Source organism: Macrosteles quadrilineatus, unplaced genomic scaffold (genome assembly GCF_028750875.1).
Source record: "Macrosteles quadrilineatus isolate MER2022 unplaced genomic scaffold, UCM_ALF_1.0 Scaffold_4__1_contigs__length_99947679, whole genome shotgun sequence".
Lineage (NCBI taxonomy): Eukaryota > Metazoa > Arthropoda > Insecta > Hemiptera > Cicadellidae > Macrosteles > Macrosteles quadrilineatus.
Genome location: NW_026542597.1, coordinates 28,034,944 through 28,051,303, shown reverse-complemented (window position 1 = coordinate 28,051,303; position 16,360 = coordinate 28,034,944). Strand labels below are relative to the sequence as shown.

Genomic DNA, 16,360 nt, shown 5'->3' with positions numbered 1-16,360 from the left:
TGGACAGAATAAAAGTAGGTAAAGTTGAAATTTAGTTTGTAAATTGAATTAAAACACAAATAAAAATGTAAATATTGAGTTAGTAGAATCTTTAAAACTGTAGGCCTACCTGTACATTTATCTCATAGTTTTAATTAACAACCTATTAATCCTGATCCAAACCTTTTTATGAGTTCAAACTTTCAATCAAAAAGCTACCATATCAAGATCATAAAAAAGATTTATACATTGTAATGGCCCTTTTGTTTCCATGGAAATAAGTACATTTTCATAAATATTTAAATCAAAATATTCTCATAATCATAAAACTTTAGAATTTTGGGAGTAGAACTTTTACCTCTTAACCTCTACTGTTTTAACTGTCAAATTATAGTATCTACAGCTGACTTCAATTAATATGTTTTACTTCCGAACGCGAACAACTAAAACATATCGCATGTCGCATGTCCATGATGTTTCCAAATGCGAACAACTAAAACATATTGCATGTCACATGTCTATGACGTTTTCGTATGCGAACAACTAAAACATATCGCATGTCGTACGTCTATGACGTTTTCGAATGCGAACAACTGTGGGATTGTGTGTGTGTGTGTGTGTGTGTGTGCGTGTGTGTGAGTGTGTGTGTGTGTTAATTGGCAGGTGTAATTAAAACTGTCACTCGCATCTGTATTTAATTATTCAACATCGCGTAAGAGAGGGTGTGTTGAGTGGCAGGATTAAAAGCCGTCACACTCATCTTTGTGTAAGGTCATGGGGTGGTGGGTGGTGGGGTGTTTCATCGTGAGGTGGGTCAGCTTATAAACACCGCACTCAGACCCTACCAATTCAGTTCAACGATACAACCGTGTCGTGTATAAAATTCTACGTGTTGTAGTTTTTTATTCTGAACATGAGTTCTGTTCAACAACTAAGCGCTAGGTTTAATTTGCTGGAAAATAAATTTTCCGTCGAGTTATACGTGTACCTTGAAGCGTTAGGGAGCTTTGTTGACAGACAAACAAATGTCAGTATTTTCCTTAAGGGGTTAAGAGGTTTGAAAGCTGACATCCAATATATTGAAAAACTTGCGTTACTAAATCGGTCTTTGAATAAATTGGGCCTAAATCAAGTAAATTGCAGACATTCATGCATTTTGAGTGCAATCTTTATCGTATACAACAATTTCTGTACAATAACAAAAAAAAGCAAGTCGATATTCTTACAAATCTTTCAAGAAATGATATCGCGTTTGGAGACCGAGAAGTTTGACGGCGAAAAGTTTATTGTCAGTTTACTAAAATTAAATTTCACACTGAATGAAGTACTATATAAGAAAAAACCGTCAAGACAACGCTCCGACATGAACCATGTAAGTAATAGTAGTTTTATATTGTATTAAACCTATTTATCTTTATAAGTATAGTTTATAAATATAAATACTTTTTTTAAATGTCACGTTTTTAAACGCACTTAAAAATAGTAAATAAGTAAATATGTTCAGAATTTTGTGCAATGTTTTGTATCTGTATTTCAAATATTTCAACAAATATTTAACCAACCTGTGATTTTTGGACACTCTGTATATAAAATATATATCACAAATTCTGAAGCTACGAAGTAAAGCTGGTTGTTAGTACAAAGAATATTGAAATATAAGTTAAGAGTCGAGCTCCTGTTAAAATTGAAGTTAATATTACATCAGGACCACTAGTATGGCCAAATAATACAGCACATGAAATAAAACTAACAAAATACTTCTTCCCTGTATCAAAAATCAAATAGCAGTTATATCCAAGTAAAAAATCATAAGAATTTATGAAATAATATAATGACATAGGATTATTTGTGTTTACTTTATTTGATTTATAATTTCCATTTTATATTTACAGATTTACCAACGAACCTCCAATATATATGAAGCACGAACCGAACCCCACCCACATAGAAAATTGGAATCTGAAAATCGTTCGGAAACATATGCTGCTATCGTTCCGACCTTCCCATCTTTATGTCCTTCGATGGTATGTAGATCTTTTCATTAGTTAATATAAAAAGGAAAAAATGTTTTATTGTTTAAGCTTCACAATTGTAAAACCTCCATAAAATATGAACTCCACATAATAAAAACTACAGTCAACATTTAAAATAACATACTGCTAAACAATACCATACACTTATTTAACAATGATCAATGTCAACCATCTAGTTGATAACATTTTCTCATTAACAAAACAATTATAACTGTAGGCTACAGTAATGTAAAAGAAAAAAGAATAAATCATTTACACTTTTAACGTCATTATACTAAACATTTTTAAGAGAAAAAAACAATTAAGTAGGTAAAGTAACATCTAAATATTGGTACCTATCTACATATATACAATACCAGAAAGTAATATTAAAAATAAAATTCTTGGATTAAATTCCATCTATAATACCAAACCTCCCTTGAAAATTAAAAAAAAACTCCAATCCTCCCCATTTAAATATAAAATAACATTTTCTCTAAAACAAGTACTAATGCTTTAATAAAATTATCATCTTATTTTGACAGTACTTTTCAAGTGCTCTATTAAAGTCCAGTTTTACAATGAAGGAATGAAATAGGTACCATAGGTAATGATTTTTATCCTGTAAGATATGGTAAAATACTTGCCTATGTCAGAATATCAAGTCTGAATTCAGTCTCCTTAACTTTGTATGAGCAATTACAAATTTAAATTTACCAATTTTCCAAAAGTTTGATGTGCAATATTTCCGGTGGGGCAATCTATAAAAATCCAATTTTTACATTTGTTATGTGCCTATACGGTAGTAACATACAGCAAAAATTTCAATGTTGGTATTTGATCCAGACAAATATTTTAAATTTAAAGGAAACTTCAACTTTTGCGCCAGCTTTAATCACCAGATTTAGGTATATAAAATCTATACACAAGCTAGTAACAATGCAATAGTAAACTTGTTACAAAATTAAAAGCTAGAATGTGTCCAGGAAAAAATATTAAGAACCAAAGTGGTTATGATTGGAAATAAAATATATGTTCAAAGGTATTAGTCATAGTATCAACGAGTACGGATAGAAATGTAGAGACTTTGAAAAAAATAAAGATCCCTTATGCTGTCAGTCGAAAAATCGAGTCTCACAAGGAATTGTTATTTTATTTGGCTTCCATACTATCTGTTTGGAAGAAGACCACCCAATCGGGAGATATATGAATGGTAGTCCACTCACACTTTCCCTCTTCTACAACTAGATTGGCACTCATTGCATCTACTCGCTGGGGGGGGGGGGTACTCGCTGGGGGGGGGGTACTCGCTGGGGGGGGGGTACTCGCTGGGGGGGGGGTACTCGCTGAATGTTACAATATCCTCCTCATCGGGTAGTAAATTTTCTTTAACCACTCTCAATTGCTTCCGACTCTTTTCACTGATCGAGCCCACCTCTGTGGCCCAGTCTTTTTCGATGAGAAAAAGGAATTTTTCAGCCCGGTCGATTATCTCCACCTTTTGTCGGTCTGTCAAAACTGGATCTTTTATAGCATCCGATTTCACAATATTCGCACAGCTTTTCAGTGCGGAACAGAGTCTCGGAGAAACACTGGGAGTCTTCATGTTTCCACTGGCAGCAGTTAAAATAAGGAACAAAACCCAAATAAAACCATACTTAACAGAAAATTTGCTACAAAAAGCTGAAGAGAGAATGTCACCCATTTGAAGTACATACAAAACACAAATTCATAAAAAATCATAGAACAAAGCTATGAAAATCCTACTATCCTACTAATAATAATATTATAAATGAGAAAGTTTGGATGTATGGATGTATGGATGTATGGATGTATGAATGTATGTTTGTGACAAGTGAACGCGAAAAATACTGGTCGGATTGGGCTGAAATTTGTTACATTCCCGATTAACATATAGGCATATTCTTATTTCAAAAATCCTTTCGGGCTCCACCCCAGTGGCTCTGGAGGTTCCCATGTTAACCTTATGAGACATGGAATTATTGAATCTTAACAGCTGCTGTTTCAATTAAACAAGTTGGTTCTGTTCTATGATGTTCAATAGCATTAAAGTTACAAGGATTACCAACAGGGTGCAGCACTATTATTTCTTTTACATTTATGACAACAGCTAATTTGCAACCAAAAGGTGAGTGAGCGTAGCGAACGAACTTCAACCTGGAGGCGAGTTAGCGTAGCGAACGAGCTAACCTGAAGGCAAGTGAGCGCAGCGAACGAGCTCCAACCTAAAGGAGAGTGAGCGTAGCGAACAAACTTCAACCAGGACGTGATTAAGCCATGCGAACGAGATAATCTTGAAAATTAAGAAGTTAAACAGGGCAAAGCCCGCGGGTTACAGCTAGTAAATGTATTGTACTTTAATTAACAGACAAAAATCTATCTATATCTATCTATCTATATATTAATAGGCAAGCATGTTTCTTTAAAACCTTTTTTCTCAGCTTGTGTGCATCGTGGGGTAAATCTACGCATACCGTTAGAAAGCTATTATCCTGTAGGTGTGCAGAATCCCTTTATAAATTTAAATAGGCTCAAAGATAAGCACAAAAAATGAGTTTAAAAATTTGAAAAAATTAACATGGATCTTATGCGTTGCCATGCTGGTGACGAAATAACAACGAAATATAAACAGAAAATCAAAACAAATGGAAGGAACTCCAATCACATGTTTTATTTACAGTGTGGGGTGAAAATAGAGAAGTGAGTACATTACATATTTTTGGTCGAGTTTCGACCACTGGACGACCTCTCGTACTTATTTAATACGCAAGCAGATTTTTTGTGACAATTACTCCTCCGAAACTACTGAACCGATTGACATGTTTTTTGTGTCATTGGAAAGAGCGTAACGTGAAGTTGTGCAGGACACTTTTTTAAAGGGAAATAATTAGAGAGTGAGGCCCTGGGGCCCTTTAAAGTTTCGTATTTCTCCATAAGATTAACATGGGAAACAAACATTGTTATGAAACTCCAGCTGTTGTCAGAAATGCTGTTCTGCTATTTAATTTAATTTGTTTACAAGGAGAATTGGTTCTTGGTGCCATGTGGTTAATGAATTATACTTTAGCATACATATTTTAAATGCTATACACTATATAAAATGATAGTATTGTAATACATTGAGAGATCTTCATTTGAATAATCAATAAGCAAGATTGAGCCTTTGCCTATATGTTTCCTGGTAAGTGTGTTGTAACTGTTTCTTATAGTATATTATAGTAGTGTTACAAGTCAGGAGCCCCGCGCAACAATAGCCAGGCGCCGTCTCAAAAGGGTTGTTTGTTTACACGGGTTTCTCCGTACGTGCCAGTGAAAGACAATAGACCCATGTCAACGGACTACGTCAATAGGGTCTTTGACATCCACCAGAAGCTTCTACGGTGATCTGTAAACAGCTTTGTTTGGGCTACTAGGTGCCTCCAGAATGTTCCACGGTAAACTTATATAAGGGACCGTCTTCCGGCACACGGCAGTTGAGTTGAGTTGAGCCTTCCGAGAATCGTCGCAGCAAGCGCCCGTCGGTGTTAGTGACCAGTGCTAGTGCTAGTGGCAGTGACAGTGTAGTGACGGTGTAGAGACAGTGTAGTGACACTAGTGACAGTATAGTGACAGTGTTGTGACAGAAGTAGTGATAAATCCTGTAGAGGCTAGCTGTAAGTAGAAACATTGTTAATTAGAATAGGCTTTAGCTAGGTTTAGATAGGGTTAGTTAGGTGTTAGGTAATTCTAATATTTGTAAATAAAGAGTAAATAGTGTAAATAAATAGTTATTATAAAATCGCCAAGTTTTATTTGTAAAGAACCTGCTAAGCCCGTAACAATTGGTGTCAGAAAGCGGCATTATTTTGGCGATTTTAATTGTAAAATATTGAGTTTAATTTTAGTTGTATTAGATATTAGTAAGATTCAGGGTCTTTGTTACATAGTAGTAATTTGTGTCGTAATTTTGTTACAAAGGAAAAAATCATTTGTTGTAAAATTATTTTAATTGTTCTGCATAAAAATGGCTTTCAAAGGTGTAAAACTTGATGAATTAAAAGTAGCTGATCTTAGGAGAGAATTAGAAGAACGAGATCTAGATACTAGTGGAACTAAATCAGCCCTTCAAGCACGCCTTAAACAAGCTTTAATTGAGACAGGTGAAGATCCAGATAACGTTTTATTTGAAACATCTGATGTCAATAAAATGCTTAAAAACTTGGAGTCAAAAATTTCAGAAACTAGTAAAAACCTAGAAGCTAATATTGAGTCTAAAATGTCAGAAAATAACAAAAACTTAGAGTCAAAAATGTCAGAAAATAACAAAAGCTTAGAAGCTAGCATTGAGGCAAAAATGTCGAATGTAGAATCAAAAATGCTGAACAAAATAGATGAATATTCGAGCAAAGTTGATAGTTTAGAAAGTAGAATGAATGAAATGGATGAGAAGTTTAATTGTTTAAAAAAAAATCTAGAAGATAGGTTAGTTGATAAGCTTAGGCAGGAGATGGCTGTATCGGGGAGCTTCACACCTGCGTCATCGGCTAGCACTGGCGAACTTCAGCAGGACAACGCCCTAGAAACGATCTCCAAGCCAGCGCCGACCATTGCTGCCGTTGCCCCTCAGAATATTGTTCCTAACTTCGATGGCAAAACCCCCTGGGAGGACTACATGCTTCTCTTCGAAACAGCGGCTATGGTCCATGGGTGGACCGAGGAGACAAAGGCTTCAGCACTGTGCCTTGCACTACGGGGCGATGCATTAGCTGTTCTGCATGCTATGCCAATGGCGGAGCGGAAGAACTTCGCAGAATTAGTAAGAAGATTGGACATGCGCTTTGGACATCGACATATGGACCAGCTCTACCGATCACAGTTGCGGAACCGGATCCAGAAGCCCAGCGAGTCACTCCAGGAGTTTGAAGCCGACATTGCTCGCCTGGTGAGAAACGCCTATCCATCGGTCACGGATGATGTCTACGAGAGTTTGGCGGTGGATAAATTCCTAGATGGCTTACCTGAACCTGAGACTCAACAGGCAGTGAAGCTCGCCAGACCAAAGACCCTGAGTGACGCACTGACACAGGCACTGGAGTTCGAGGCTGTACGGCAGTCGGTGAGAGGTCAGGCCCGAGTCCGTGTAGCAGACGCAGAACCTACATCTCCACTCGACATCGAGGAGCTGGTGAAAAGAGTTCTGGAGGCGCTAAAAACACGACGCCGGCAGATACGCTGTTGGAGCTGTGGACAGATGGAACATCCCCGGAGTAAATGTCCTTCGACCACATCAGAACCGAAGCAGGAAAACTAAGGAGGGTTGATGGAAAGGGGCAACCGTCAGCCCGTGATTCGAAAGCCCCGAGGAAAAGTGTTAAAGTTGCTTCACTGGGAAGTCAGTCAAGCAGTTTCTACATCGACGGAAAGGTGAATGGGCGTCTCCAAAGCTGTCTTCTGGACACCGGGGCGACTATGACCATCCTGAATCCAAACACTGTGTCGACTGAAGATATATCACCAACATCATGGTCTCTACGTACAGCTACAGGTCAGCTGGCTCAGGTCTATGGGCAGACGGTTGCTACCTTCCATATTGGCGGCTGCGTATTTAAACATTGCGCACTAGTTGCCGACATAGACGAGGACGTGATTTTGGGAACTGATATAATGGTGAAGTACGGACTGAAGTTGGACATGTCAAGAGGACTAGTGACTCTCGGAGACGAAGATGTCATACTTCGGCGTGGAAAAAATATCTCTGCACGCGTACTTCTACTGGAAGACACAACGCTACCAGCGCGCAGCCAGGTCATCGTTCAAGCTACAGTCGAAGGAGATTGGACTAGTGGGCAAAGTGTTCTGCTGGAGCCAGCAAGTGACAGTGAATCCCAGCTTGGACGTGGTGTCTTTGTCGCCAGATCCTTATTTAACTTAGGACATGAAAATCCGGTGCAACTGATGAACTTGAATGGCTTTCCTGTTAAGATAAAAAGAGGAGTAACGATCGGAACGTGCGTGGCAGTTAATTCGGTGGTACGTCAACTAAAATCATGCCCGCCATATCCAAATGGATTACCGAAGGAGCTAGAAGATTTCGTGGAGAGCACCTGTCAGGAGCTGACGCATCAACAAAGTGCAAAAATAAAGGACTTTATTACTAGATGGCAAGATGTCTTTGAGTACGGAAGTGGCCCTAGAGGAAGGACGAATATAGTACAACACAAGATAGACACCGGAGATGCAAAACCCATACGTCAGGCCCCTAGACGACTCCCACTGGCAAAACGTGACGAAGCCGAGAGAATCATAAAAGAGATGGAAGCGGATGGTGTCATCGAGCCTTCTAGCAGCCCTTGGGTGTCACCTGTGGTACTAGTGAAAAAGAAAGACGGCTCAACAAGATTTTGCGTAGACTACCGCCTTCTCAACAATGTCACCAAGAAAGACAGCTACCCTCTACCCAGGATTGATGACACACTCGACACTCTGGGAGGATGTCAGATATTCTCAACCTTAGACCTCAGAAGTGGCTACTGGCAGGTCGGGCTCGCTCCCGAGGACAAGGAGAAGACAGCGTTCTCTATTGGGACAGGACTTTGGCAATTCACTGTGCTGCCTTTTGGACTTTGCAATGCCCCTGCTACTTTTGAAAGGCTCATGGAGAACGTCCTCAGGGGATTGTCATGGGAAACATGCCTGGTATACTTGGATGACATTATCGTCCTAGGCAAATCCTTCGAAGACCACCTGAAGAACCTGGAGAATGTCTTCATGCGACTGCGGATGGCTAATCTCAAGTTGAACCCCAAGAAGTGCAACTTGTTCCGCAAACAGGTTAATTACCTCGGCCATGTTGTATCAGACAAAGGAGTATCTGTGGATCCGGAGAAGATCAGAGCTATCACTGATTGGCCAATACCTCAGGATAAACACCAAGTTAGGAGCTTCCTTGGGCTGTGCGCTTACTACAGAAGATTTGTAAAAGGATTTGCTAATATTGCCAAACCACTAACTAAATTGACCGAAGACAAGAGAACCTTTGTTTGGGACAACGACTGTGAGAAATCTTTTGAAGAGCTGAAGGCCAAATTATGCAGCGCACCCATATTGAGCTATCCACGACCAGACGGAAAATTCGTACTAGACACGGATGCCAGCAATACCGCCATTGGAGGAGTCCTTTCTCAACTACAGGACGGAGAAGAACATGTGATCGGATACTTCAGTAAGGTACTGTCAGCACCTGAGCGAAATTACTGTGTCACCAGGAGGGAGCTTCTGGCAGTGGTGAAGTCCATAGAACACTTTCACAAGTATTTGTATGGAAGAAGGTTCCTCTTGAGAACGGACCATGCCGCACTGATATGGCTTCTAAGATTCAAGTCTCCAGAAGGGCAGGTTGCTAGATGGTTGGAAAGGTTACAGGAGTATGACTTCGAATCAGTCCATCGTGCGGGACCGAGCCACAGGAATGCGGATGCACTTTCAAGAAGACCATGTGGAGACACCTGCATGCACTGCACACGCAAGGAAGACAAAAGTGCATCAGTTCATCGCGTGACCGCCGTAGACGACGATTGGGACAGTAAGAAACTGTCAGAGGACCAGAAGGAAGACCCAGATCTAAGACACGTCATGCGGTGGAAGATGGACAATAAAGGAAGACCATCGTGGCAGGATATTGCTCCATTGTCTAAGAACGTCAAGACCTACTGGGCGCAGTGGAACTCGATTTTAATGGAAGAAGGAGTTTTAAAGCGAGTCGTCGAATCGGAGGAAGGGGGGCACCGAAAACTCCAACTAATAATTCCAAGGAAGAGGGTTCCTGAAGTGCTAAAGGAAGTGCACGATGGAATTTCTGGAGGCCATCTAGGGGTACATCGTACACTGGTGAAAGTAAGGGAGCGCTTCTACTGGGCTAATCAGAGAGATGACGTCATAGACTGGTGCAGAAGATGTGTGACCTGCGCGGCATCAAATGGCCCTGTCAACAAACGAAAAGCACCAATGAGGAAATACAACGTAGGTGCCCCGTTTGAGCGCATTGCCATTGACGTAGCAGGACCGTTCCCCATGTCCGATGCTGGAAATAGATTTATTTTGGTAGCAATGGATTACTTCAGCAAATGGGTAGAGGCCTATGCATTGCCTAACCAGGAAGCGGTAACAGTTGCAGATATATTAATCAAGGAATTGGTGAGCAGATTTGGAGTCCCGCTCGAACTTCATTCTGACCAAGGAAGAAATTTTGAGTCAGCAGTATTCTCCAGAATGTGTGAAGTTCTTGGTATCCGGAAGACTCGAACAACACCTCTGCACCCACAGTCAGATGGCATGGTAGAACGCATGAACAGGACGATGGGAAGATATCTGTCAAAAGTTGTCTCCGAACATCAGCGGGACTGGGACCAATACCTGCACCTGTTTCTACTTGCGTATAGGAGTTCTGTCAATGAAACCACCGGCCAGACTCCAGCTAACGTAGTTTTTGGCCGAGAGCTCCGTCTTCCATGCGATCTGCAGTATGGATTAAAGCCGGATGAATGTGTGGTTGGCGAGGACTACGTATCGGATCTGCGGAAGAGGATGGACGAGATACATGAGAAAGTTCGTCGCAACATATCTGGAGCAAGTGACAGGATGAAGGAGAGGTACGACGTGAAGGCCGAGAAAGGAGGGTTCACACCTGGTGATCTCGTGTGGCTACATAATCCTCGAAGGCGTCGTGGTTATTCACCTAAACTCCAGAACTCATGGGAAGGACCCTATGAAGTTATTTCCCGTTTAAATGACGTCATCTACAGGATTAAGAAACAACCAAATGGCAAACCAAAAATAGTTCATTTTAACAGGCTTGCACCCTACAAAGGAGATCACAGCCAACAAGTTCGGAACCTCTCAACCGAGCCAAGAGACGTCGTGCCTGAGAGATATGGAAATGAGGGACTGAGGTTGTTATACAAGGACCTCTTCACCTTGCCAGTGGAATATGCCTTGGCACACTGCGTAGCAGAAGACCTGAGAGCGTCGCGAGGTATAGCCACAGTCTTCAGGAAAAAGTTTGGAGGGACCGAAGATCTTGAGCGTCAGAGCCCCGCCATTGGCACAACCCTTCACCTGAAGCGCAATGGACAGCATTTGTTCTACCTCGTTACGAAGGAAACATCTAACAAGAAGCCGTCCTACGAATCCTTGAAGAAAAGCCTGCAAGACCTGCGAGACAAGCTCCTTCGGATTGGAATCAAAAAGCTGGCTATTCCAAGGCTGGGATGTGGTTATGACGGATTGGAATGGAAGATTGTAAGAAATATGGTGCAGGAACTTTTCGAGGACACTGGCATCGACATTGTGGTCTGCGTATTCAACCGTGGGGGACCGGAGACATTGGTCCAGAAGATCTCAATCTTCGAGAGAAATCTGTTCTGGGGCAGAACAGTCTTAAGGAGGGGGTAGTGTTACAAGTCAGGAGCCCCGCGCAACAATAGCCAGGCGCCGTCTCAAAAGGGTTGTTTGTTTACACGGGTTTCTCCGTACGTACCAGTGAAAGACAATAGACCCATGTCAACGGACTACGTCAATAGGGTCTTTGACATCCACCAGAAGCTTCTACGGTGATCTGTAAACAGCTTTGTTTGGGCTACTAGGTGCCTCCAGAATGTTCCACGGTAAACTTATATAAGGGACCGTCTTCCGGCACACGGCAGTTGAGTTGAGTTGAGCCTTCCGAGAATCGTCGCAGCAAGCGCCCGTCGGTGTTAGTGACCAGTGCTAGTGCTAGTGGCAGTGACAGTGTAGTGACGGTGTAGAGACAGTGTAGTGACACTAGTGACAGTATAGTGACAGTGTTGTGACAGAAGTAGTGATAAATCCTGTAGAGGCTAGCTGTAAGTAGAAACAGTTAATTAGAATAGGCTTTAGCTAGGTTTAGATAGGGTTAGTTAGGTGTTAGGTAATTCTAATATTTGTAAATAAAGAGTAAATAGTGTAAATAAATAGTTATTATAAAATCGCCAAGTTTTATTTGTAAAGAACCTGCTAAGCCCGCAACAGTATCTTAAAGTAAAACCAAACTATTCTTTTCTGCATTCTCACCCCGTAGCGAAGCACGGGCAGTTCAACTAGTACTTTTAATACGCAAGCAGGATTTTTGTGACAATTACTCCTCCAAAACTACTGAACCGATTGACATGTTTTTGGTGTCATTGGAAAGAGCGTAACGTGAAGTTGTGCAGGAAATTTTATTTTTAGGAAAATAATTAGAGAGTGAGGCCCTGGGGCCCTTTAAAGTTTCGTATTTCTCCATAAGATTAACATGGGAAACAAAATTTGTAATGCAACTGCAGCTGTTGTCATTTTTTTTTTTACAGCATTTATTTCTGGTTCAATGTAAGACATTATACACAGAAGTGTTAACAAAACTAAAAAGAAATTAACTATAATAACATCGTGGGTTCGCCCAAACCTGGTACACCCTGTAACATAATTAATTTAGAGAATAATTTAATCGTCTTTAGGCTTCATTCATCCAATAGATCTTGAGGGAGCCTTCGACGTAGCCTCCTGTTCTCAGTTGCTTCACCAAGATGAAAAGTTAATGCACCAGGAACATCGTTTAAAGATTTTAGAAATTTTGAGGTGGTTTTTTCAATAAAGGCCGAGATAGACTCCACTCCTAGTTCTTCATGTATATGCCTGTTTCTAACAAACCAGGGAGCATTCACAGCTATTCTTAGAATTTTGTTTTGAATCACTTGAATTTTGAAGAGTTTGTTTTTTGATATAGCTAATCCCCAGATAGGAGATGCATATGTAATCAAGGGCCGAATTATTGATTTGTAGATTAGAACTGTACAAGCTGGCTTCAGAGTAGATTTCCTATTGATTAAAGCTTTGCAAGGCGTGCATAACCTTGGGACAGTTTTTGATTAACGTGGTAGTTCCAATTAAGTTTTTTGTCCAGCCATACTCCAAGATATTTTATGGCCTGGTCATCAGGGTTCCAAGGTAGAAAGTTGCCATATATTTGAATTTCATGTGGCAATGTATGTTTTTTCAAGAAGAATATTTTGGTTTCACATTTTGTTGAATTTAGGTGAAATTTCCACTTGTAGAACCAATCAATAAGAATATCCACAGAGTATTGTAGGGAATACGTGGCCTCGTGGATGTCGGAATGCTGGCACAGGATAGCAGTGTCGTCGGCGTAGAGAGCTAATGAGGCGTCTTCTGGACCCTAGAGCCCTTTAAAGTTTCGTTTTTCTCCATAAGGATAACATGGGAGATAATTTTTATTTACAGAAACATATGTTTGTTACTTGAAAATAGTCAAAGTCTACTACATAATAATTGCTGTGTATTATGACTCTTAATGTATACCTACTACATTTCAATCAAGGATTGTGTACCTTAAAGTTTACCAATAATGGATCTTACTACTTTATTTTAATGCTGGGAATAGTAAAATTTAGTGGAGAATAAGTTACCATGATTTAGAAAACTTTACTATAATAATTTATGTATTTAAATCACAAATCTTTGACATTATTAATTCATTTGTGAAACTAAACAGCTGATCGAAAAATCAAACAAATCATATACTTCATGTGAATAATGCTATTACACAAAGATAGTTTTTCCAATATCTTGATTGTTTTTTACTTGTGGGTGTATTTTGAGTTTGCAGTTATGAAAGCACCAAGCCAAGTAAGTTTTATCTAATTTTCTTTATAAACTAACAGTATTAATGAATTACTACATGAACTTGACAAAGCTGTTGTCATTAATTAAAAGTAAGAAGAGGAACATATGTTGATTGTAAACAGTCAATAAGTTTGCTAATTAAACAGTTTGCTACACACATTTACTGACTTGGTTGAAATTAAATATTTACCATTTGAATTTGGGTTGGTGTAAATATTACAATGGAAAAAAGCAAGAGAGCCTGGATAGTTTGATATACTAAAAAGAAAACTGAATTAACACTGTGCTGCATTTCTTATAGTAATCATTGAAAAATCCGATTTGCAAACTATGGAAACATAGTAAAGTCATAGAACACCACCAAGGAGAAGAAATAGAAATAATGTTTTTTTTTTTATAATCAGTAGTGGTGAACTAGCAAAGATACCCCACTTTAGGCACGTTTTCCCCATAAGAATAACATGGGGATCATTTTTTGGCCACCAATTCCAAAAATCCTGATCTTTGCCTAAATATCCCTATATAATTGTTAAACCTTATTTCTTACTTATTCCCTATATATATATTTGATATTAATCAAAAAAAAATTATTGACCCATGCATGTGTATATGTATAGTAGTATAGTTTGTCGCCGCCGTTTTTTGTGGCGCGGGGTTTTTGGGCCAACTCCCCGCCCATGCCTAATTGCTAGTACATCTAACATTCCCCTTTCTAGTTGATATGTTGATATATTGTAGTCTATATTTCTGTCTTATCTATATATATTAGTTGTATGAGTTGTTTAATATTTTCATTTCTTTGTCTTTTGGGATATACCTCTTAAACTTACTCTTGGGCCTATACAAGCCTATATAAATGTACAACTCCATATCTATATTGTATAATTTCAAATCCATCTCCAACACCCATTCACATGTATATTCTCAAAATCATCAACTTGACAGTGCGAGGTTTGTACGCGAACTCGGCCGTGCTCCCGGCTCATGGCGCGCCCCCTTGGACATCCTTAGTGGAAATCCATGAGTTTTGGCTACTTGGGAATCCAAGCCATTTGACATACAATAAATCACCCTTCCTTCTAATTACCTTTTCTATCAAATACATGTCTTTATACTTGGTCTTTAACAACTCCTCTGTATAGAAGCCTCCTCTGATTATATTGCCATTTTCATCTTTCAAGATATAAGTCACAGGCTTTGTATTCTTAACTTCTGCTATTGTAAATAGTTCCCCTGTCCAATTCGGAGTATAACCTTTACTAAAAACATGTTTATACTTGGAAATCCTCACACTATCACCTACCTTATATCTTGGCTTTTTAACTTGCACTACTTTAGAAGTCTTTTCATGCAACCTCTTATGCACATATTTACTATTCTTAATATTCACTTGGTTAGGCTTCATTCCTATAGATCTATGCACTTTATTATTATATTTTCGAATTAACTTTGGAAGTAAATCCAACCATTTATAACTTCCCTGAGCACTAAATTCCCTATATAACCAATTCTTTAAAGTTCTCTGAAACCTCTCCACAATTGCAGCCTTTGTTGTAGAAAAAGTGTGATAGTGATTAATATTTAAGTTTTTCATTAGTTTGCTAAAATATTGATTAAAAAATTCTTTTCCATTGTCAGATTGAATGTTTTTAACCCCCTTTGGTAGAATTGTTTTAATGGCTTCTGTAACCACTAACCCTGTCTTATTCTTTAGTGGAGCAGCATAAGCTTTTTTAGAAAATGTATCTATTAAAGTTAAAATATATTTATTGCCAGAATTCTCTCTAGCATAGTTTTGCATATCAATTAAATCTATTTGTATGGTTTCGTTTATACCCAATACTTTAAAAGACCTTCTAATGAAATTCTTTCTTGCAGGCTTATGAAGTTCGTATGCAATTTCATTCATTTTTTATAACATCATCCTTTCCTGTAACTCTAAATACATCACCATTAGCCCCAATCAATAGATTATCTTCCATTCTTTTAAATACATAGTTTTCTGGTATATATGGTCTATTATCTATATACTTAAATCCACTCAAAGATGTGGGGTCAGCAACTAATAAATCAGGATTATATTCCATCAAATTAAAATTTTTTTCTCCACACACAAATTTCGATCCATCATAACGCATAGCTTGTGACATTAGACAAATGTCATCCGAATGTTCCCCTTTTGGTAGATTTCTTATAAATAGATTTCTGGCATCAAAACAATATAGTTTTTTATTATAAGTTATAGTCTGTTCTTTTGTAACACAGTCAGTGTCATCAATGGCAGGTTTAACACGTACTAACCTTTTATTATTAAAATTCCAATAGCCTGCTTCCATTTTTGGAACTTGTGAAACATTCACAGCATCTTTACTATCTGTACCTTCCATCAAATTGTTAAGTTTCTGTTTCTTAGCATTCCAAACACCATTCTCTGATTCTAAAAATTCATAATTATTATCATCTTGTACAAATTTACCATCTTCTTTTCGTATTAAAGTCTGTTGTAAAGTGGGCACATCATCTAAACTTTCACCCTTTTCCACATTAGTAATTTTCCGTTTCTTAGCATTCCAAACACCATTTTCTGATTCTAAAAATTCAAAATTATTATTGTCTTGTACAAATTTACCATCTTCTTTACGTATTAAAGTCTGTTGTAAAGTGGGCACATC

At 38.8% G+C, this 16,360-nt stretch overlaps 1 protein-coding gene across 4 annotated transcripts in view; it reads left to right on the top strand.

Moving 5' to 3' along the window:
* Window positions 1-861: 861 nt before the first annotated feature.
* LOC128991274 (uncharacterized) overlaps window positions 862-16,360 on the top strand; it is a 121,625-nt gene continuing 106,126 nt past the window's right edge. The window contains exons 1-2 of one of the 4 annotated variants that reach the window (XM_054413996.1): window positions 862-1,351; window positions 1,872-2,003. In XM_054413996.1, the coding sequence (XP_054269971.1) occupies window positions 893-1,351; window positions 1,872-2,003 (591 nt within the window). In that variant the 5' untranslated portion in view covers window positions 862-892. The remainder of the gene's footprint in view (window positions 1,352-1,871; window positions 2,004-16,360) is intronic. The other 3 variants (XM_054413994.1, XM_054413993.1, XM_054413995.1) reach the window with 3 other exon arrangements.